General features: G+C 41.2%; 3 protein-coding genes across 6 annotated transcripts; 2 read left to right on the top strand and 1 right to left on the bottom strand.

Annotated features, from left to right (window-relative positions):
• The first annotated feature begins 5,117 nt into the window (after positions 1–5,117).
• Positions 5,118–12,550, top strand: fas (Fas cell surface death receptor). 2 transcript variants are annotated; one of them, XM_040138534.1, is made up of 9 exons: positions 5,118–5,249; positions 6,199–6,335; positions 8,303–8,437; positions 9,645–9,762; positions 9,984–10,054; positions 10,187–10,282; positions 10,472–10,521; positions 10,845–10,863; positions 11,645–12,550. In XM_040138534.1, the coding sequence occupies exons 1-9, from the start codon at positions 5,176–5,178 to the stop codon at positions 11,929–11,931; spliced, it is 987 nt and encodes a 328-aa protein (XP_039994468.1). In that variant the 5' UTR covers positions 5,118–5,175; the 3' UTR covers positions 11,932–12,550. The 2 variants fall into 2 exon arrangements, with proteins under 2 accessions (XP_039994468.1, XP_039994467.1); XM_040138533.1 differs by having other exon boundaries at positions 10,469–10,521.
• A 1,339-nt stretch (positions 12,551–13,889) lies between these two features.
• Positions 13,890–19,829, bottom strand: LOC120796129 (cholesterol 25-hydroxylase-like protein). 2 transcript variants are annotated; one of them, XM_040138536.1, is made up of 2 exons: positions 19,800–19,829; positions 13,890–15,198 (listed from the first exon to the last, which is right to left on the bottom strand). In XM_040138536.1, the coding sequence occupies exons 1-2, from the start codon at positions 19,827–19,829 to the stop codon at positions 14,410–14,412; spliced, it is 819 nt and encodes a 272-aa protein (XP_039994470.1). In that variant the 3' UTR covers positions 13,890–14,409. The 2 variants fall into 2 exon arrangements, with proteins under 2 accessions (XP_039994470.1, XP_039994469.1); XM_040138535.1 differs by lacking the exon at positions 19,800–19,829 and having other exon boundaries at positions 13,890–15,746.
• Positions 16,953–21,693, top strand: LOC120796126 (inositol 1,4,5-trisphosphate receptor interacting protein). 2 transcript variants are annotated; one of them, XM_040138532.1, is made up of 3 exons: positions 16,953–17,055; positions 19,430–19,475; positions 19,574–21,693. In XM_040138532.1, exon 3 carries the CDS (start codon positions 19,609–19,611, stop codon positions 21,109–21,111), a length of 1,503 nt encoding a protein of 500 aa, XP_039994466.1. In that variant the 5' UTR covers positions 16,953–17,055; positions 19,430–19,475; positions 19,574–19,608; the 3' UTR covers positions 21,112–21,693. The 2 variants fall into 2 exon arrangements, with proteins under 2 accessions (XP_039994466.1, XP_039994465.1); XM_040138531.1 differs by having other exon boundaries at positions 19,430–21,693.
• The last annotated feature ends 475 nt before the right edge of the window (positions 21,694–22,168 follow it).

Below are 22,168 nucleotides of genomic sequence, written 5' to 3'. Positions count from 1 at the left end.
CTTTTCATGTCACGTCATCCCCGCAGCCTGATTTTACACTGGATATGGACACTAGATTAAGTGGCTATTGTTACAATATATATATATATATAAATATATAACAACGGGTTGTCCTTGAGGATTGCGTGGGAGGATGGACGTCCTTTCAATGGTCTAGACGAAGGACAAATGACTGGAGTGGACCCACTCTGAGGACAGAGAGGACAGGTAAAGTACAGGACAGGCAGGGCTCAAATCAGTTTGGCCTGGTCCACAGGCTCAGCTCTGTTCTGTTTTGATTCCCTAACCGGATTTTTCCAATACCAATAGTTCCAGTAAATCCATCTCCATGGGATATTCAAGCAGCATTATTCCTGTCTCTCCTCTGTGCTAGAATAAAAAGCGCTCGGCACAGTTTGGAAGAAGACATCCAATCTGCACTTCTCTCCATTGTCTTCCCCACCAGACGGCCCAGCGAATGAACGCCTCCCAGCCAAATCCCCCTTCTATGTGCAGACGCAGACTCCCTTGCCCACAGATACACTCGGCTCTAATTCGGCAGACTGCTGGACATGCTGCGTGGAGAAATCTCTCTGCACAGACATAACGTCGAGTGGCAGCTTTACAGATTTAACGTCTTTTCATCTAGTTTGTGTGTAAGCCAGTGCAGAGGGAGAGAAAGACAGGGAAATATTGTAGGGGTTTTTGACGATTTAGTGACGTACACAATCCTTACTTTTTAATGTATGGCACAAAACAGCCCTCAAAGAACTGTGTCACTGAGTATGCGAGCGTGTGTGTCCATGCTGCAACATGTTGCACAGCCCTGCTTTGCCAGGCAGTTACTCAGTGTACAGTATGCTTCAGATCTACAGAACTTGCTGAGCCTTCCCCTGAGACCTGCGTCATCAGCACAGAGGTTATTTCCTGTAGTTGAAGAGCAGCATGACTCTCTTCCTGTTCTGTGTGTGAAGAAGCATCAGGTTTGTACCCCCTGTCCCACTTTCTCTTATACTGGACACAGGTTACAAGGCAGACAAGCAGATTTTATTTTTTTTGCCTCACATTACTTATTTCCTCTTTCACTGTTAATGCATTAACGACATCCAAAATAAAGATATCCTTGCCTGAATTATCATCGACCATAATACCATGGTTTCAGCATCTGAACGTGAGCACCGAATACCAAAACTGCAAATCTCATCAGCTCGGTTCCTTTTTAGGGTGAATGTTTCAAATATTCACTTCAAGATGGAAAAAGTGAAAACTGTCACAGTTATGTTATGTTTAAATGTCAATGTCGCAGCAGTATAGCTACTCTGAATTGAAAGAGCAAACCCAATCCCTTTGAAAATATAGCTTTCACATTCAGTCTCAGTGCGTTCACGGATTATGATTACTACCTGTAGGCCTAAAAGCTGTGGCTCTATATAATAAGTGCTACAGCTCAAGTTTAAGAAGAAGCTCAACCTCAAGGAAATAAATATGAAAGAGGAAGCACTTTTCCACAACATCCGTGAAATTTTAAATGAACAAATGCACAGTGTACTTTAGGGGAAATATTTTAGCTGATACAAAATGTGACACTGACATGCATGCAATCAATTTTCTGGAAAAATGTGTTGCTTTGCTTGTTTTTTTTTTTTTTTTTTTAGTTTTGAGCACTGTTGTGACCCAATTTCCCAAAAAAGACAGTGCACTGTGACTACAGCTAACTAAATCTAGGAAACAAACAGCATTAATGAACTTCAGCATACAGACAGTCGCTGAGGTCTCCTCTCTTTTCTTTTGGTGCTTCTTTTCCCCCAAGAGAAGTAGGCTGTTACCTGCTGCTTCCCCCGACTCATCTCCTCCCTCTTCTTCTGTGTCCCCAGGGAGGCTCTGCAACACAGTCCCTTCGAGCAGCTTCCTCCTAACAACAAAACATTGTCTTATTCTATTTCATTTTTCCTCCTCTCCATCTCAGTGGAGCTATTACTCTGCCTTATTCTGCATATGACCTGGGGGCGATGGGAGGCGGAACACATTGACCGTAGATGATTGTGTCTTTCCACAGAGCTGAAATCAACGTGCTGAACTTCTCTGGTGGTGGTTTTGCAGCTATTTGGTTTTCGTTGTCACACAGCAGAATGGAGGAGAGTGTTGCTGTTATTTTGGCCTATTGGCAACAGTTTTATATGCTATTATAACATTAAGGATTAACCCTCACAAAACAGAGAATGAGGCACCAAAATACACGATGTTGTAGCCAGAAGACCGTGTCCAACTCATCCACTTATTTACCCTTTTAGCTAGCAGCTGGGGAAAATGATCATCAGCTGTACGTCCTACTTCCTGCTTTGAGCTAAATGCTAGTGTCAGCATGCTATATTGCTCATAATGACAACGCTAACGTGCTGATGTTTAGCAGTTGTAATGTTTACGCTGTTCACCATCTTAAGTTTAGCATGTCAGCATGCTAAAAATTGATCATTAGAACCAAAACACAACACACAGCTGAGTCTGATGTTTTTGTTGTTCATAAATGCAGGAAAAAAAATTACATTTTGACCTGACGATGGCACTGGATGAAAATGAATCACCAAACCACCAAAGTGATGACAGTTCACCCTGAGGGGGAACATGAATGTATGCACCAAATTTAACGGAAATCAATCCAGCAGTCGTGGAACCATTTCAGTCAAAATCACAAATGTCAACCTTTTGATGGTGCCAAAAAGAAAAGACAAGGAATCACCAATTTCATTAGCCTTCATTCTGTGGGGTCTGAAAATATCTGCTCAAAATTTCATGGCCATTGATCCAATAGTTGCAGGGATATTTCAGTCTGGACCAAAGTGGTGGACCGACCAAAAGACTGACATTGCCATCCCTAGAGGAATGCTGCTTGCGTGGCTAAAAATATTAATTCATGATTTTTCTACAACACCTGTGTGTGTGTGTGTGTGTGTGTGCGTGCGTGCGTGCGTGTGTGTGCGCGAGCCTGCATGTGTTCATTTTGCTCTGTAAGTGGGCCACATGAGCAGGCAGCAGACTAGTACAAATCTGACACTGGGACTCACTGGGACTACAAAAGCCTGAAATCTAATACACTTGCAAAAACAACCAAATCCCACAGGATTTCTCCTTCAAGTTAAGTTTTTATTCCCAAGCCAAATCCATTTTTTTCTTCAATTTTGTTCAAAGATAAATTTGCTGTTAAGTACACTTGGCAGAGATCAAACAAATATGGTGTTTTTGTGGGGTGGGGGTGAGGCATTAATTTCTTAAGTTAGTGGCACAGACAGAAAGGATTTCCTGCTACAGAAATGACTTGTATAGCACATTAAGAGCTTCATTAAATCACTCCACAAGAACTTTGTAAATTAAAGACAAAGTTTAAAATCATATTGATTCAAATATTACTAAGGAAGTGTGCTTTCATTTAACAGAACTTGCTTCAGCACAGAGGGTATTAACAGGGAGGCGGCTATCCAGCTGTGCAGAGCTTTTGCTCACCTGCATCACCTTCCTTTTATTTATTTTCTTGGTCAGTTTCCTGTTCAGGAACAGAAAAAGATAGATATGAGTCAGTAACTGGTCGTATGACCAGTTGTAAGCGCTCCATTCAACTGTGTGTAACCGAAAAAGCAATTGTCTGTAATTAATTGTGTGAGTTGTGCTGTTAACACAATTAAATTAGAGTCTTGATTTAAAATGAACCCAACACAACCATATTTCATCCAGGTGTGTTTAGCAATTGTTGGATGGTTTTTTGTTTTGTAGTTTGTGGTTTGGGTTGCAGTTATCACATTTTATCAACTGTCAATCAGTTATACCTATTCTCATGTAGTATTCTGGAAGATCAAGACTTTCAAGGTATACTGTTTTTTACTGGCCTACATGCTGATTTTTAAAAGTTAAAAAAAAAAAAACACTGCTGTTTGTATTGGGTCCTTTAAAACAAAATGCTGGACTGTGTATGGCAGACAGCTCCGGGGGAAATAATATTTTTAATTTACTGATGGATCCCATTAGCGGGAGCAAAACCCTCCACATTTCTAGCAGCCATCACACCAAAAGGAGAGCAATAACACCTCCTAGTGGCAATCAATTGAGTTTAGGATTCACGGGGGCAGTTTTCAAAAGCAAAGGAAGGAAGACAGTATTGATCCTGCTCAGTTTGTCCCTACCGATCGGTTTATGATTCAGTGTGATTCAGATATGAAACGATTAGTCAATAGCTCGATCAACAGAAAAAACAAAAAAACAAAACAGGAACTATTCTGAAAATCAATTCATCATTTCAGTCATTTTCAAGCAAAAACAGGGAAAAAAAATATTTATAATATATATATGACTGAAAAGTGAATAGCTTTGAGTTTGTTACTGCTGACCAAACAAAAACAAGAACTCTGAAGACTCTGGGAAGCTGTGGGAAGTTGTGATTGGTATTTTGTTTTTGCCATTTTACAGACAAAATGATTAATCGAAAAAAAAAAAACAACGTCTGCAGATGAATCACTATACTAAGGAATGTGAACCGAGGACTGTATTTTAGCAACATTTTTGGGTTAGTTTACACTCCGCAGTTAGAAAACTTACACTTGGTAAGCTTTCAGTAGAATCGTGCTGCATGTATAAAATGTACTATTTTTAGGCCAACAAAATAATAAATAAAGACTTCGGCATGTCTCCCGTGTTGGGTTACAGTAGATACACGAACTGTTTACTGAGTAAACAAAATATGAGAAATCGCAAATTTGGAGACCTTATTTTTGGTCTGTGATTCAAGTTTTCTGAGAGAGGTGAGGGGTGACCTCGGTATTTCTAAAATCCTGCTTTTAACCATAGTTGTTTTTTTGCGGGGGGGGGGGGGGTCCATAACACAGTGGTTGTATACTTGGCACGAAGATAACGAAAATGTAGGCTGCCTCTTGCAAAACTGCATAAAAGCAAAAAAAAAAAAATAAATAAATAAATAAATACATCTTCAGAGCTGTTTATTTTTGTATTTCACAATTTTGTCTGAAGTTTATAAAGTAAGTCAGACGTATTGCAAAAAACACAGATCTTTTTTGTTTATTGGCGACAAAATGTGAAAGTGAGTAAAGAAACGGGGGAAGAAAAAAAATCCCCTCTTAAAATCTCCGCCCTGTTGGAACACGGAGGGGCAAGCGCGCGCTACTGCAGTTCACAGCTCTTTCGGTTTGTGGCATGATGGCGTCGCCCTCACGCGGGTTCCCTGTGTGTTTTACCACCTTCGTCCTGCTCCTCTCGCACGTATCGCCGTAAGTAACGCTAAACATTAATTGGCATTTACCGCAGCAGAGTCGGGTGTTGAGTAGAAGTCCGCCCCCCCAACCCCAACCCACCCCACCACCCGAACGGTGTTTCCGCCGTTTTGAGTGGAGGGTTTAATGTGACGCTAGATTTATCATTACAGGTGGCTAGTCAGTAAAGCCTTAGGGCGCCGGTCGGGCCGAGGTTAAGCGCCACGTAGGACGACAGGCTGGTGGGGCTCAGGTGGGGAAACAAATGTTGTTTTAACAGCTATTTCAACTTGGTCGAGAATGTTTCCAGAGCAGTGAATGGGAGAGTCCCGGAAACTACCAGAGAAGAGTCCCGGTGGTACGTCCGTGCACTGCTCTTAAACGGGTGTGTGGCGTTTAAGGAGATGTACATTAGCAGAACCAGGTGTAAGTCTTCTCTCTCGAAAAATACAGTTTGAATACACTTCTTGTGAAGCTGACATCGCACCTCTGCGCCGCTCGTTGTGGCTGGTTTTCAAGTGTGGAGTCAGCCTAGCGGCCGTTGTGGTGTGGCTCACCCCCTACGAGCGCGTTTGTCACCAGCCGTCACGTATCCGCGGGCCTCCGGCCTCTGGGGGAAGTCGTGAGCCCACTGCGGCTTGGCACACCAGAACAAGGCGAAGAAATGTTGCCGCGCAAGAAAACATGTTCAGGCAAGCCTCCTATAGGCGAGATTAATTGTTATTGGACGGCTTTTCAAACAGTATTTTTACTTCTGGGAGAGAGGAGACATTAGAGACGAAGACCAGCTGGTTGGTTTTGCTAACTTGCGTCTGGTTATTCGCCCCACACCTGTTAAAGAGCGGCTCCCCCGGCCCCTTTCGCTGGGAGATTCCGGGGCTGTCTCCAACAGAGCAACTAGCTAAAATAGACTTATTTTCAATTTCGTTTTCTCTCTCTCTCTCTTTTTTTTTTTTCTTATCGTAAGGGCGTACTCTTCGGCCTCACTTCTAACTGAAGCGAAAGTCCCTCGTCCAGTTAAAGGACTATTTCGTAACAGAAGGCAGCTGTGTGACTATGGCGACTACAAGTATGAAGGGAGGACCTGTTGTCTGTGTGGTCCTGGTAAGTGTCAGCGGCTACATTACATGTGAAGTTGAATGGCAATATGAAAATCACTTCAAGTGTAGCTGCAGGGGCAGGTGACAAATGCTCCTGTCTGTAAGGCAATGATAGAGGGAACTAGGTATCAGCCTTAAGAAATAAAAGGTGGATATCTTAATGTATCGTTATATGTTTTACCTTTTAAATCCACAGATGTTGGCTGTTTAGATATCCAGTGGTGGAGGCTTACTCAAGTACCGTACTTAAGTGCAATTTTTAAGGTACTTTTGCTCTACTTGAGTACTTGAGTGAATTTCCATTCCCTGCAACGTAATACCTATTTATACTCGACTGCAATTCAAAAGGAGATATTGTACTTCCAAAAAAAAAAAAAAAAAAAAAGATTAGAGAAACGTCCCCAAACTGAAAACAGACGTGTGTTGCAGAGCTTTGTTTTTTCTTCTTTCCTCTCCCATTCATCATCTCATGACTCCGATTTATTTGGTGACCCTTGGCAGGTTTCTGAAGTAGTTAAAAGTAGCTCCACCTTGAGCAGCTACAACAGCAAAATGCTGCTTACACATTGATAAACAATGTAATAATGTGAGATGTAATAATTAATAAGTCACAACAGGTACTTTTACTTTAATACTTTAAGTATATTTTGCTAATAATACTTATGTATGTATACTTAAGTTTTGAATGCAGGACTTTTACTTGTAGTTGAGTACTTTTATATAGTTGTACTGGTATTTTTTTACTTGAGTAAATTATATGAGTACTTCTTACACCAACATGTTACTGATTGTTTGCTGATATAACTACATTTTCTGGTCGTAATTTCTGTTATTTCTTGTATCGAACCTTAAATGCCGGTCTCCATCTCAGATTGAAAATACCAGAGGCTATGTTGGAAAAAAGACCTGGACTCTTTTGTTCTATTCATGATAAAGTCTGGCATATTTTGTAAATATAGTAGAACATTGTCATAAACCATACGAAACCAAATCTTAAAAAACAATCTTTTTAGCATTGTTTTACATTTTAAAAAATCTAAAAAAAAAAAAAACTATCACAGGTGCTGTCAGTTTTCTAATGATCTCACCAGCTAAGTCTGTAAACCAGAGTGTATGCAAAGGCAAAAAAAAAAGGAGGAAAAAAGTAGTTTATGGGTTTTTTACTTTGAAAACAAAGCAACAAGTATGGACAAGAGGTAACTTACAGATACTGTATCTCATAACAGGCCTTTAGGCAAAAAGGAGCTGTGGCCACCAAGTTAGTTTGGTTAATATGTGATTGGAAGCAATTTCATAACATAGTGCAAACATATGCACTATGTAAGCATAATATTAACTGAAATATTTAAGATGCTAAAATATAACTGATACAGGGCCCTTTTAAAATTAAAGTGTCTCAAGAAAAGGTAAAAATGCATGAAGTTTTCCTTACATTTCAGTTTTTATTTTGCTTTAGTGCATATTACCAAACATTTGAAATAAATCAAATTACCACAATGTGCTCGGGGGCCTGATCAGTTGCCGAAGATAAATTTCTCTACATAATGCGTCTTTACTTGTAAGATAAACCTGTGAGGTAGAGCAAAGGTTTTGAGGTATACCTGTCTTATTCTACATAATAAAAGAGAGTGGAATTGATTCGTTTTATTGGCAGCACTAATTTTTTTTCATTTTTGCCACCAAGCTAAGAAATTTTGGGGTGTTTAATGATAGCTTTTGTGTTGTTGGTGCTATCAAGCAAAACCTTGAGCCGCAGCAGAAAAAGGTACCATTAAATGGTTTTAACAAGATTTTGATAAATATGTGCACCTCAAACTGTTAGTTTTAAGTTTGTCAGAGAAGTTGCCACAATAGTGACTTTTAGAATATGTTTGCATGTGGCTGTCGGTGTTGGGTGTGTATATCATCAGCTTGCCCAAACTAATCAAAATATTTTCTTCTGTTTCTGGCTCATCTGTGTCCATACTGTAGGCCAGAAGCTGGAGAGTCACTGCAATACCAGACCAAATGATCAACAATGCAAGCAGTGTGATTCTGGGACGTACAGCAGTCACCCTAATTCCCAGCCGTCTTGTGAGCCCTGCAAATCCTGCGATCACCCCTTTGGTACAGACACAACAGGACATCGCAGTTTCTTTGAATTTCACTAATACCAAAAACAAAACATTGGTAAAAAATCGTAAAAGACTAGATTGTGGTGCAATGAAACATTTTCACACCAGACATTTGGACTTGACACAGTAGGAAAAGCACAGGTATTACTAAAAACATTAGTGATGGCTCCGTTCTATTCAAGTGTCCCAGTAAACCACGGCAGTGTGACAGTGAACCAGCATGAACAATACCCAGACCCAGAACCTGAAGCAGCTAAATGGAATTCAGCCATGATTCATTTGCACCTGTGTTTTCCTACTGTGACATGTCAAAATTAGGAATAAGGCACACTACTTAACATACAAAGCCTTTAAGATATCTATGAATATAACTAGTTATAAATTGTTAAATATTATTTTGTAATGGTTCCTATGTAGTGATGTACCTAGCCGATTTATTATATTTTTATCTCTGCTTACACTGTCCTTATTAAAGTTTAAAAAGCACAATTTCATAAAGCTACGACAACATAATTAAAATTTGCATGCACGATCATCTCAATGTAGTAAAGGAGTGAAGTTTGTCACAACCTCATGCTAACTTTACACAAAGAAGAATAATCATAATAAGAGCTGAAATAATTAGTCAATTATTCAGTACAGTTTTGATGATGAACTAAATTTTTCAGTAAATTATCAAGCAAATATGCCAAATGTTTCCCGGATCCAGCTTCTCAAATGTCACGATTTGCTGCTTTTCTTTGTTTTGTATCATCATAAATTAAATGTCTTGGGGTTTTGGACTGCTGATTGGCGAAAAAAATGTAAAGACATCAGCTTGGACTTGGCATTTTTCACTATTTTCTGACACTCTAATTCAAACAAGGGATTGATCAGCAAATAATGGTCAGATTAATCGATAATGAAAATTAAAATTATCATTCGTTTTAGCCTTAATCCCAACTAGTTCCGCACAGGGAGATATACAGATTTTAAAAATAACCAGTAGCACTATTTCAGTTTATCCACGAGTCATCAGTAAATTTCAAAATAAAGTAAATCATGGTAATCTAATACATCAGTATTAAAGGTTATGCTTCATTGTCATTGTAGAAGTGTAGACTGTTATGTACCACAGGTAACACCATATGTCACTTTTTGTTTTTTAGAAAAATACTGTTCCCTCTAATGTCATTTTTCTGGTTGTACTATCATTTCAGCTAATCTAGAGGAGGCTGAACCCTGTACCCCTGCCGCGAACACTAAATGTCGATGTAAGAAGGATCACTATTGCGGCAGTGGCACAGAAATTTGCAGTCTCTGCCACCATTGTAAAGAGTAAGTTCTGCACCTTCAAATATTATCTGTTAACTTGAAGATGTATGTATGGCTTCTTTGGGGGGGGTCTTCTGTGTTTTGTGAGAAAACCAAAACAGTGTCACCAATGTATTGAGCTGTCCTCATAGACTGATAGCAGAATTTAAAAACATGATAAAGATGTTAATTTTTATTGCCACGATTCAGTATGTCACTCATACTTGTTTTTCTTTTGGTTCAAGGTGTGGTGCTGAGGGCATCAAAGTAGCCTGTACATCCACCAATAACACAGTCTGCAATGACAAAACTCAAGGTGGGGTTTAGTTTAGCATTACTGCATTTGAATTCAATCGTGATGGCTTCATTTAGTACGCATGTATAGTAAAAAACAAACATGGCATAGTTTTGTTTGTAAAAAAAATGTAATCTTATTTTTGTGTTTCAGGGGGGAATAGTTGGACAATTATCGGCATAACTGTCCCAATTGTAATCTTTGCTGCCGTAATGGTAGCTGTGTTCCTTTGGAGAAGGAGAAAATTGCGTGAGTGTTTCTGCCACTACACAACCATATATACTGTGCCCAGCAGAGGTCACTAGAACGTCATGTGTTGCTCAGTAAAATATTGGTGTATAGTAGTAATTCTGAAGGTTCAGTTCAAAATTCAAAAGTCCCTGTTTTTGTATCTTAATATTTTTGTGTATCTTGTTTTTTGATAATTTCCCTCAGAAGGGAACAGACGTCAGATCATGGCCCCAACAACAGAAGATCCAGACGATGTGGTAGGATATTCTCTCTTAGTCCATTTATAGCTCTCTGATCCTCTCCGACTAGCTTTAAGATTTTTGGTCTTGTCACACAAGACACATAAATGTATGATAATCACTTTCTTGTCTCTCCTCTAATGTTGGCATAGCTGTCCTTTTCTATAGGAGGTACAGGTTAGTTGTCTGAAACCCTTGGTGTCCTTTGTTAGTGTACCTCTTCTGTGTCATTATTGTTGTGGTGAGACCTCCTGTATATGTCATGCTTTTGTAAACATTTTGTTATTTTATCACTTTGGACTTGAAAATATTTCATTAACATTCATTTTACTTCTTTTCAGGAGTGGCAGTATCTTAACGGTAAGAAAAAACCCAGAACATGTTTTTAAATTGATGCAATATTAGAGTTTAATTGGAATTTATCTTTTGAGCCTGTCAGATGAAATAGCTGATTGATAGATAATCAGACTGAACAGACATTACATTTGATGTCATTATTCAGTCTGATATTGTGTTCATGTGATCTGGTTTTTGTGTGGGAGTGTTGCATTTTGTTCAGTTTTGCCTAATCGGTACTGAGTGACGTGTCCTGCTGAAATAATTTTGTGTTGACACATTATCATGGTGACAGGAAGCAGTTCATGTTTATCATGACAATTTTAGATTGAAATTGTTACCCGCTATCTGTCGAATTACAACAACCTGTACATCTCATCTACACTTTTTGCCATTTTTGGGGCAGTTTTTCTGTTGTGACTTTTCATTGACGTAGTTATTTTTCTGGCTGTGGCACAGGAAGATGACATCCCCTTTCTTTAACCTGCCTACAAAGCTCTGATTGGCTTGTTTATTTTTCTAAGTGCTGTGAATTAGCACAACAAACCTTGCTGAAACAACTGAGAATGTGAGCAGCAATTTCAAGGTCTGGAGTCAGGCCAAATTGGTGCAGCGATTGTGACTAATTTTCTTTTTAATGGCAGTTGTCCTTCTACCTTAAACATAGCTCTTTTGAATCTGCCCATTTGTTTTTTTTTTTTTTTCTTCACCCATTAAAATCAAAATGCCATTACAAGATGAGTAAAATTGCGATGTGTGTCATGCTTTGTGCCATTAATCCCCATTATTCCTGTCTTTCCATTAGGTTTGGATCTCCAGCCTCATCTGCCTGACATTGCAGCAGAGCTTGGATGGAAGGATATGCATGATGTAGCAGTGCGTAGTGGAATACCAAAAGCTACCATTGAGTCTTGTCAACTGGACCACCACAGAGATAGTGAGCAGCAGACGTTGCAACTACTAGGGAGATGGGTAGAGAAGGAGGGCAGGGATGCCCCCAAAAAACTGATCCAAATCCTAGAAAAGAGCGGCAAAAGGTACAAAGCAATGAGGGTGAAAAATATATTGGGTATTGGCAGCGCAGCCAGATAAAACACTTCTGTTTGAATGTATCTATTGTGAGAACTATTTGAATATTTGCAGTGATGTCTACTGAGCAAATTACTATTTTGAAAGGTCCCGTCTGAGGTGTTTACATGGTGGGATTGAGCAGGGAATACTAATTTAAGATTTTGAGCGCCTATAATGAGTCTTTGCTGTCTTTCCTTGAACTTTGTAAACACAGAATTTAAGGTTTTTATAGGAGTACTATGATGTACAATGGTGTTACAGAGGAATGACATGCTGTAATCATTATTATCTGCTTTTCAGTTTGTGAAATAATTGATTGAGGTTTTCTGTACTGCTGCCTTCCCAATTAAATTGCATGCAGTGAATTACACTGCACATCTTGTGTTGACACAAGAATCTTGTATGTGCCATTTGTGAGTGATGAATAGCTTGCCACATGTTTGACTGGTCTAGTTTTAATCATCTAATGCTGATAGACAACAGACGCAAAATGCCTAACTTTTAAATACGTCCTTTTTACTGCCCTTTTCCCAGGCTTGTTGCAGTAACTGTAGTCTATTGTTAATCCATGTTAGTTCCATGTTTGAAAGAACTTTTTGTGAAGATTGTCAAACTATAATAAAATATACATGCTTTTAAACGCTGTATGTATCGGTATTGTTAGCACTTTCCCACACTCTTGTTAGAAAGTAACATTGCTGCACCCCATAATTATTTTATTGATTAAATTATTATTAAGTATAAGTAACTGAAAAATTACAGCTAGACCTACATTCCCATTATTCTCAAATCTCTTGTGTTCGTCCCCTGTATCTTTGTCCTGTTGTTTACCAGTGAGTATTTTTTTGGCACTAGGGCTGCAACTAACGATTATTTTCATCATTGATTCATCTGACAGTTATTATCTCAATTGATTAAGCGTTGATCCATAAAGTATCAGACCAAAGTGGAAAAAAAAGTGCATCACAATTTCCGAAAACGCAGGTTTGTTTCAGTTTACTATTACATAAGACAAAGAATATCAACAAATCTTCACATCTGAAAAGCTGACACCAGTAAATGTTTGTCATTTTGAAAAATGTTTGAAATAATCGGGTATCATGTTTCCATTGTCGTTTAACCAGTTAAATGTTTGGTCCGTGAAATATCAGAAAATAGTGAAAAATATCCATCACAATTCAAAGCCCCAGCCACATCTTCCAGGTTGCTCACTATCACTCAAAGCAAATCCAGACATTTGAGAAGCTGGCAATAACAGATGGTTTGGATGTTTTTTTTTTTTTTGGCGGAAAGGTGTGTCAAAGTATCAATTAATCAAAATTGTTGGTGACACATTTTCTGTCAATCGACTCGTCATTGCGGCTCTTTGCCGAAGAGGAGACCGAAATTAATCAGCAGCGATCTAAAATTAATAGTCACCCAGAACAGAAACGAGTCTCTGGAACATCTGAGTCATTTTTTTTTTTTTTTCCTTTTTAACTCACCAGAGTAACGTACATCAGCCTCATACCAGACAAGTCCTACTCACAGAGCTTTTGTCATGCGGACGAATTGCAACGTGGGTGTCATTTCAGATCCGAATTCCGAGGGAGTGCGCAGACGGGAAGCGATAAGGACGATTTCTTTTTTCCCGCGTCATTTCTCCACGCCGCATGTCCAGATTAGAATTCCGAAATCGAGGTGAGTGTGAGGGGGGGGGGGGGGACTTTGAAAGGAAACAACTGCAAACAGATGCCCGAGACAAGTCAAATCCGACCCCTGCGTATTCACAGTGGCCACCGATTGTACACGCGAGACCTCGAAATTTAATTCGACATTTCATTAAATTCAATTTGATTTTCTTTCTCAAATATATAAATAAATTGGAGCAGAAAAATGAATCGTTTTTAATTTATTTATTGATTAAAAACTTCTTTCAACAAGTGATTGCAGGTTAAGCATAAGGCTTTATATTTCTTGTTACACTCACTTTAATAATTTAACAAACTATTGGGATATTTATCGATGTATACTGGTTAGATTTTATATATAATAACATTTTACTACCTTTTGTCCGATTTGGGGCTCGGTATATAGGGATGGAGCCATTTGATACTTCAGAGATGATGTTTTTTTTTTTTTTTTGGTTAATTTTAACGAATCCAGTAAAACGGAGGGTAATTACAAAAAAACAAAAAACAATACTGCGCATTCTGTAGCAAAAGTAAAGTAGTTAGAGCAAACGAATGGATGATTTCACGAGTGGATTCAACGCTCAGGGGGTTTAAGCAATACTTCGAGAGAGCGATCCTTTATGGAGAAGGGATGCTGTAGCCGGCGCAGAGCCATGGCAGTGAGAAAGCTCCAGGTTCGCGACCAAAACAAGGCAAACCACGTGTCTTCTGTCTCTCTCTCTCTCCAGGCCGCCGAGCTCGCCAGCGGGTACCTGCTCGCCAAGTCGAAGTCAGTCCTCGTCGGCGTTGCAGGTTGACAGCAGAGGGAAAATGTCCTTCACGACACTCACATCTCCGCGTTTCTTAACTCCCCCCGCGCGCCCTCCGTCCGCAGTGTGCCGAGGAGCCGGTCCCAGTGCGTGAAGTAGGGCGCGTAGTTCACCTTGAATTTCAGGTGGTGGAGGTCGTGGTGCCGAACGCCGCCGTAGAGGCCGAAGGGCACCAGCCTGTGCGGGGACCAGGGGAGCTCGTAGCCCGAGTGAGCCTCCACGGACAGATAAATGTTGGTGACGAAGAAGAGCATCTCGGTGAGCGGGTGGCAGCCGAGGAGCGCGGGGTTCAGCGCGCTGAAGAAGCTGAGGCTCAGCGTCTCCCAGACGCCCGTGTCCTCCGTCATCAGGGAGAACGAGGCCGTGTGGTAGTGGTGCTCCATGTGGAAGAAGCGGTAAAGCCAGCTCACCTTGTGATGCAGGAGGTGCCACAAAAAGTACTGCAGGTCGAACAGGAGGAGGCAGGCCAGCACGTCCGTGGCGACCGACGGGAGCCCAGGTGCCAGTGCAGGAGAGTTCGCGGGCTTCCAGTGGCAGTGCACGAGGGACAGGGGGAAGATGAAAAAGACGTGGTTGCAGAGAATTTTGCGCAGGGACCCGCAGGCCATTGCCCATGTGACTTTGCTTCGAGGCTGGATCTTGAAGCGACGCACCGCGGCCACTCTCGAGCCGAGCAGATCCAGACAAATGTAAGGGAAGCAGCAGCACAGGTAGACGGCCAGGGAGAACGAAACCGGGAAAAACGGTGACCCGAGCAGGCTCTGTCGCTGCCTCAACCAGTCCCAAAGAGTCTGCAGGAAGAGCGTCTCCGTGCCCTCGGAGTCTGTCATCTCTCTACTATGACAAAGCTTGGTAATGATGTGTTTCTACTTAGTGTGTGATGAAGTGATCTGACATTGCGTAACCACATCCCGCAGGGCTTTCCCATTCCGCGCTGGTGGAGAACATTTCAACGCTAAGAGATACAAGCGGTCCTTTGAAACACGGGGGCGTGTGCGCGTTATCAGGTTCGAAGTCACACAAACCTACGGACTTGTTCGAGGTTCTTATCCACACGGGATCGAAAGCGCCGATTTAACAGTGTCTGTCAAGGGATGGTTTACTCGAGCCACATAAGGCGCCACATCTCGTGGATGCACAATGGTTTGTTTCCGCAAATGCCGTGGCTGCTGAGGTTCCCACCGCGCAACAGCAGCGAAAACAGCTGTTTGCGCTCGGTCAGGATTGTTTTGAACTCGTGCCATTTTCCGATGTCAGCTGAGATTTTTCACATCTGATCGACATCAGGGCCCAAGTTGTACATTTGCAGCGGCGAAACTGTGGCCTTTTGTTGTGTGTTGTTCGTTCGCATTCTGCGAGATCTTAGTTAAAGAAAGTTACAACTGTGGAACTGAGCGACGTGACTTACAAGTGCTCTCACGCAGCCAGTCCACTGTTGATTAAGTAACAGTTTTTACGGTTTTCACAAATGCTGTTTTTGTAGTCATTCAAGTTTTGCGAAATTATCCTTATCAACTGAATTTAATGAATTTAACCCAGTTTAATTGAGTTCAATACATTTAATTCTATTAATTTAGTTCCATTCAATTGAATTCACCAATTTAATGTATTTTAATTGAGCTAATATAATTTAATTAATTTAAATAACCTTAATTTAAATGAGTCAATTCAGTGTAATTTAATTCAATTAATTTAACTCAATTTCATCTTAATCGAGTAAATTTAATGCCACTTAATTGAACTGATTTACTGTCATACATAAATGTACACACACATCGGGATCAATTACTTTCTTATTTGGAAGTGAGGCTTGATACATATGAGAAGAGTCGCCTCTCGACAGTATCACCGTATGTCACACAGTATTCGCAAGGGAAGAAAGAACGGAACGACCGAACCGGGCCAAAAAACAAAGAAACAAAACAAAGAAACGAAACACCACTAAATAGTTTATGCGCACTAACACACGCCACATGTCGACCCTGGTCACTTTTGGGGAGACCTGTATTCATTTCCTAGAGACTTACCCTTACTCCATCCACTGACCCAAATATCAGCTTTTCCCCCCAATAGGGGGGCGCGGCTTTTGTCCAATTGGACAAGCAGTTCCCAAACAACTGGTCTTCGGTCTGAAACGTGTTTTAAAAATTCATATTAAACACACACACACACACGTCACTGTTTAAGAATGCCTACAATTAAGAAATCAGGATCTCGTAATTATGGGCAGGAACTTTATTTATTTATTTATTTATTTATTTTTTGTTATATTTGTTTAGATTTTTAAACGCCGAATTAGCTGGTAAGTGTTGCTTTTTTCCCCGTGTACCGTTGGATGTACTGACAACTATGAACTGATAACTTTTACACTGAATAGATCTTAAAAACCTGACGAATCCCAGGCGAGTTCCGAAGCACAATTCAGAGCCTAAACGCGTCGTGGAACTGCAGCCCTGCCCGACACTGCCCGACGTCCGTAGTTTGGTTGAGCAGAGGAAGCTGGGCGGTCTCTGTCGGTATGGGTGGAGCGGACAGTCGGGAAATGTGTAATTAAAGAAAAAAAAAAAAGAAAAAAGTGCGGAAGTGTTCTCTAGTCGTTCGCGTGAGTTTGGTGATGAGGAGGCCGCTTTCACCATGAACTCAAACCAGAGAACGGTGCAGAGGTAGGTCTCAACTTTTCACACCGCACCTCTCCGAAATTCACCTCTCTTGACCCGCAGATCGACGGAGAGCGAGTCCGCGCTGCCGAACGTGCGAGCATGTCAGCCCCAGGTTCGGCAGTACCGCCGTTGCCTGTATTTCCGGGTACAGTGTAGTTCCTCTTTTTTTTTTGTCGTTTCTTGTCTCTTGTGTCTTGTTTTGCACTCAAAGCCTCACACTTTCACGCCCTGCATGGCGCAGTCTGCGGAGTGACTCGCGGGTCCGGAACGGGGGTTCGCTTGCCTCCGCGTTTCCGCGATGAGCGGCTCGCGGTTTTTTTGTTGCGGAGAAAAACCGACGAGGAGGTAACCGCTGGCCCCGTGTCCGAACTGCATCACTCGGCAAGTTCACAGTCAGGTCACGGCGGCAGCGTCTGGTCCCTTACCTCGCCTTTTCCTGAGGTCCTGAGCCTAATGGGTGCACTTCACAGTGGTGGAACGACATTTACCATCAACACCTTCTCGTGTACTTTTTCACAGTTTTAAATCAGGCTACTTGTACTTTACTTGCATTTCGTGCTACTCCACTTTGTTTTAGCTGAAAATACCACACTCTTTACCCCGGTACATGCACTCTCAGAGGAAAAGTGTGCACATGACAGCTGCAGTTACTTGTTACTTTGCAGATGAAGATGTTTCATACAGAATACATTATTATTTTAAAAAACAAGAGCTGCTCAATTAATCAAGTAATTGTTTTTTTTTCTCTGTATGACGTAAGAAGATGGTGAAAAATGCACGTTACACAGCACAAGGAGATGTTTTCAGATTGCCCCTTTTCTTCAACCGGCCGTCCTGAAACCCAGTGATATTCAGTGTGTTATCATATATGACGAGCAAAGCAACAAACTCTCACATTTGAGAAGCTGGAATATTTGTCAGTCTTACTCTAAAAATGACTGAAACGATTAATCAATGATCAAAATAGTTGCTGATTCACTTTCTCGTCAGTCGACTAATCGTCGCAGCTCTGTTTCATAAAGGTCCGAAGCTTTGTATTGATCGAGCTACCCGGTGCTGTCTAAATTAAAGTCAGCTCCAAATCGACCAGCTGCCACATGCTACTTACATGTCAACACACAATAATAATCCAACAAAAATCAACATTTTGCTGACAGTACTTATGTACTTTTGCTTAAGTAAGACCTTTAATTCAGGAGTTTAACTTGTAGTATTTTAACAGTGGTCTTAGTGACACTGTACTGTTACTCCTGCTATTTACCATTTATAAACAATATATAAACATTTAATATAAGGATCATGACACACGATAACGAAGTTTCAAGCAGCTCGAAGAGTTTATTAATGTATTTGTCAACAACTATAACTCCACCTGTGAGCTCCTGTAGGAGGAGGCTGGCGTATCTGCTTATAAACACTAAATACGGGGACTTTAAGTAAAGTTTTGCAGCGAAAATTAGCCATAAGTTACTGGTCATACCAGACCAATTTAGGCTGTAGCAGCAAAACCCGTGAATGTTTTCAGTTGAGCAAGCGTACGTTTCATTGCTTATTAATCCAATCTTTTGTCCTTATCAGGAGTTACGTGTTATTTTCTTATTTCAGAAGTTTGGTGGTCTTGTTGGAGAACAACCCAGTGACTAAGTCAGGGGATGTTGGTTGGCTCCGTGACCTCACATACACACGTCATTTTAAAGATCAAATCCGGCACTTTGACACCTCATAATCTATTTTTAATCTACATTATAATGCTCTTTTAATTCCAACGATTGTAATGATGACAGCGCAAGGCATTCATCCCATCCTAGCCCAGAGTATTTCGAAGTGTGCTAATATATCATCTGCTAAACGCCCAGAACATGAGCAAGAAACTTATGCAATTTCCTCTTCTGTATAGTACATTGCATTACTTGTCGGCTATCTGATGACTTCCTGGCAAGAAAATAGTAATTTCATTGTGAGTGCTTTCTACATTGTTTCTCTTAGAAGCTGAATTTCATGCATACTTTATATGGGCATTTCCCAGACAGGAGGGTTTTATTCATTTTGTTTTGGATAAAATGTTAACAGGATGTAAATGTTAACAACCACAGTGTTGGTAACTAGATGGGGTTATCAGAGAAGGGCGGCGCTCTTCTAAAAGGCACAATCTTCCTTCCTCCCATGTTGCAAAGTCTGATGCTGGATGGGTGCGTCACTCAGCCCACTACCTCTATATTTAGAGAAACGATCTGAGCCTCCCACTGATGGGTGGAGTGCTTTACAAGAATAACTCACCCATGATTTTCATATATTTTATTGATTACACCAATGCTTATTTTTGTCTTGAATCCACTTGTCTTTTCAATAAAACCAACTATTTATATTTTTGTTTTAGGATCTGAGCTGCAGCTGCCCGGACGTCTGCGAGGTTGCCTAAACATGTATGTTAGAAACTAGCTGAAGATGCAGGGGGCCATAGCGCGAGTGTGTGTGGTGGTGGCCGCTGCCATATTAAACCATCCCTTACTCTTTCCTCAAGAGAACACCACGCTCCCGGACCAGGATGAGGAGCTGATGGCCCGCATGCGGGAGCATGAGGAGAGGCTTGAAATGGAGCAGGCCAAGCTGGAGAGGGAGCTTTCACATCTGGACTCAAAGCAGGAAGAAACCGACTCGGAGGGAGGTTATAGTTGGTACTTTTGGAGCGCTGTGTCTTTCATTATATTCTTCACAATCGAGATGTGCAGGGTGGATCTTACTGACACAGAAATCCGGCCAGCTGAGGATGAAGACATATTTTCGGAGTGCGGATCCATCACCCCCAGGACAATGGTATTAGATAAAGATGTCCTGAGCAACTTCTGTGACAAATGCACCTACACTTCAGCCCACGAAAACTGGAGGGTGAGGGAGTTTGTTGAGGGTTTTGCCGATGATCTACTGGAATCGCTCAGGAGTGTGTGCGACAGGGAGGCAGACATGGAAGTCGGGGACTTTGTCGGGATTGGAAGCATGTTCGAGTCTTGGAAGGTGTGCAAGCCTCTGATGTGCGACCTTATAGTGCCTTTCTCGCCTCCAGATCCATACTCCTTCCAGTTCCACCTGTGGTGCGGCCCCAACAGCGACGTGCCTCCAGACATGCAGGGCTGTGGCAAAATAAAGGTGACCAGGTTTGGGGAGAACGAGGAGTGCTGTCTCTGCGGCTCCGCTAACCTGGGAGAGGACATGCTTTGTCTGTTGCATAGCAGGAACGAGGCCGTCAAAGTGGACCACAGTCCTGACGAACTGCTTTGCTCCAGGAACACCCCTTTCTTAGCAAAAGATCAAGTCATGAAGTGGTTTCAGATCTCTGTAACCAAAGCGTGGGGACGCATCTCTCACAAATACGACTTTGAGGTCACTTTTCGCAACTTGGATGCCGCCGGTGCTCTGAAGATCCGATTCCGCTCAGGGAAAGTCATCGTAATGAACATCATACCGGTGGTTCAGCTGGAGGATACAGATGCTTATTTTGTCTCACACTTCCCATCAGATTGTGACAGCTCTCCAGACCCGCACTGGCCCCTCTCTTTTGCTGTCTACGAGAGGAATTTGCTGAAACACTTCACTAAACGCCTACCACAAAACTCCTGTCATTTACACTGTCTTCAGATTGTTACTTTCCTGCACAGAAAGCAAACGGGACTCACAGGAAAGAGCGCCCTTACTAACTACCACTTTAAGACTGCTCTGTTGCACTCGTTGCTGAGTAGAAGGCCCTCTTTGTGGGGCATTGAGAGCATGGAACACAGGCTTCGGGATGTGCTCGGCTTCTTGCAGAGGGGCCTACAGGAGAAGAGGCTACATCATGCTCTGATTGGGAACCGTAAGGTGCCCAAGGAAGTCCAGGTTCCTGAGTTCATTCGCAGAGCGGAGCCCGTCAATCTGTTCAGGTCTCTGGTGCTGCAGACAGAGCTCTACGCAGCCACAGTCAGGCATTTTCAGGAGATGTTGAGAAATGCACTGGTGCTCATACAAGAGTACACACCTCACTTATCAAATGGAGGTTTACACCACAGCCTAGATGAAAGTCTGTGAGCACTGGCCATGTTCAGTGTCTGAATAAGTTCTAACCTTTAGCACTACCAGATCTTTAAACATCATTCAGTGTTACTAAAGGTGATGTTACTAATGGAAGGCGCATATATAACAATTATTTCAGTTGTAGCTGTTATCTAGACATGCACTTGTTTTGCTGTAGCTGCTTTCGTTAAACTTGACACGGTAACCAGTGTATTGGGAATATGGGCCTCCGGCTAATAAATATATATATTTATTTATTCAGCATTTCAACAGTGGGTTCTGTTGGTTGTAAAATCTAACGCCAAAAAAGTGTAATGTAATTTTTTTAAAAGTCATTCAGTAGCAGTTCAGTAATAAAACCAGGAGCAGAGGTGTTCAGTATATATCCCTCTGCCTCTCAGAAGAAACAGCTACAAATCAACTACATGAAGGATAATGATTGTAGATAAACATTTCACCATTTTAACAGAAATACCTCTCATATTATGCCAGTCTAAACTGGATTAATTTACCAAACATTATAGCAATGTTTTTGCTTTCTTTCATACTGTTGCAAATCTGATGGCAGCTATTAAGTCGATTATTTTTCCATCATAAGTACTTTAATTTTTTTTTATTGCTCGTTAGAGAGCAAAACTTAATTTTGCCTGTTACATTTCCACTGTCTTGATGTCAAATCTTTGATAGCGCTCCAGTTTATTAAATGGGACCACCCTGTGTAGCCCGGCGGGAAAACGAAGTCGTTTTTTGTTTATTGTAAACACAACAGAGAAAATTCAGATTCAGGTCAGAGTCGTTACATCTGCAATTTATTAGAAGAAGTGCCACACTTTGAGATGGATGATTGGAAACCTCTTGAGTCATACGATTACTTTACCTCATTCCCATTATAGTGGTATCATATTTTCCCCTCATAACAAAATAAGTCTTAAATCTCCAGTAGAAACACATTTTCCCTCCTCAAATGTATTCCTGACATGTTAACTCATTGTAAAATTTGACTGAAGTATACTTCGTCATCGAAACATACACTACTCCACAATAACCATAAACAGAAACATGAATATAAATG

This window comes from Xiphias gladius, chromosome 11 (assembly GCF_016859285.1).
Source record: "Xiphias gladius isolate SHS-SW01 ecotype Sanya breed wild chromosome 11, ASM1685928v1, whole genome shotgun sequence".
In the NCBI taxonomy this organism is placed as follows: domain Eukaryota; kingdom Metazoa; phylum Chordata; class Actinopteri; order Istiophoriformes; family Xiphiidae; genus Xiphias; species Xiphias gladius.
This window is presented reverse-complemented; position numbering and strand designations above follow the sequence as displayed.

Excerpts from the sequence above, each read along its gene's own strand:
- fas (XM_040138533.1), top strand. The coding sequence starts at position 5,176 with ATGATGGCGTCGCCCTCACGCGGGTTCCCTGTGTGTTTTACCACCTTC. Across the intron at positions 5,250-6,198 it reads CTCCTCTCGCACGTATCGCC|GGCGTACTCTTCGGCCTCAC; the intron begins GTAAGTAACGCT and ends TCTTATCGTAAG. Across the intron at positions 9,763-9,983 it reads CTCTGCCACCATTGTAAAGA|GTGTGGTGCTGAGGGCATCA; the intron begins GTAAGTTCTGCA and ends TTTTGGTTCAAG.
- LOC120796129 (XM_040138536.1), bottom strand. The coding sequence starts at position 19,829 with ATGTCTTCATCCTCAGCTGGCCGGATTTCT. Across the intron at positions 15,199-19,799 it reads CCTCAGCTGGCCGGATTTCT|ACGCTCTTCCTGCAGACTCT; the intron begins GTGTCAGTAAGA and ends GAGGGCACGGAG.
- LOC120796126 (XM_040138531.1), top strand. The coding sequence starts at position 19,498 with ATGCAGGGGGCCATAGCGCGAGTGTGTGTGGTGGTGGCCGCTGCCATA.